The sequence below is a fragment of the Palaemon carinicauda genome, unplaced genomic scaffold, assembly GCF_036898095.1.
Source record: "Palaemon carinicauda isolate YSFRI2023 unplaced genomic scaffold, ASM3689809v2 scaffold109, whole genome shotgun sequence".
Classification (NCBI taxonomy): Eukaryota; Metazoa; Arthropoda; class Malacostraca; order Decapoda; family Palaemonidae; genus Palaemon; species Palaemon carinicauda.
In genome coordinates, this window is record NW_027168582.1 from 182501 (window position 1) to 183042 (window position 542).

Below are 542 nucleotides of genomic sequence, written 5' to 3' on the forward strand. Positions count from 1 at the left end.
AGAATGAAGTTGAAGTTTGCAAGACAGTGGTTATGAGAGAGGTACTTAGGTGTGACAGGTTTAATGAACATAGCAGTAGGGATGTGTAAGAATTTTTTAGGGAGTATGAAAGGTTCTGTCAGGCTAAGTATGGTGATAGTAAGAGAGTTTGGGCTAGGGAGTTGGGAGAATATTTGTCATGATATTTGTTGACGATGTATGGTGTGATAATGAGTGTAGGAGATGTTGAGTATGAAAGTGTAAAGAAGATAATAATTGAGCGGGTAAAATGTATGAAAGGTAGTGTTAGGTATAAGTGTAAAAATGATTTTGATGAGGCTCGAATGAATATGGGTGAGGCTATTTCTATGTATGTATGTCGGTCAGAAACGTTAGCAAGGAAGAAGTATGGAGATGCAGGTATAAATGAGAATAAGGAGTTAATGAGGAAGTTTTCGGCGACAGTACCTGAGATTGTGTGTGTGAATTTATTAATTTGAAACGGAAGGAGAAAATAAGGTGGACACAAGAGAGATTGACATGGGATGATATACTAGAGATAG

The 542-nt window shown here is 37.3% G+C and overlaps 1 protein-coding gene across 1 annotated transcript in view; it reads left to right on the top strand.

Moving 5' to 3' along the window:
• LOC137635267 (uncharacterized) overlaps positions 1 to 89 on the top strand; it is a 701-nt gene extending 612 nt beyond the window's left edge. The window contains exon 2 of the mRNA XM_068367730.1: positions 1 to 89. This exon is cut by the window's left edge and continues 212 nt beyond it. Coding sequence (XP_068223831.1) covers positions 1 to 89 — 89 coding nt within the window.
• The last annotated feature ends 453 nt before the right edge of the window (positions 90 to 542 follow it).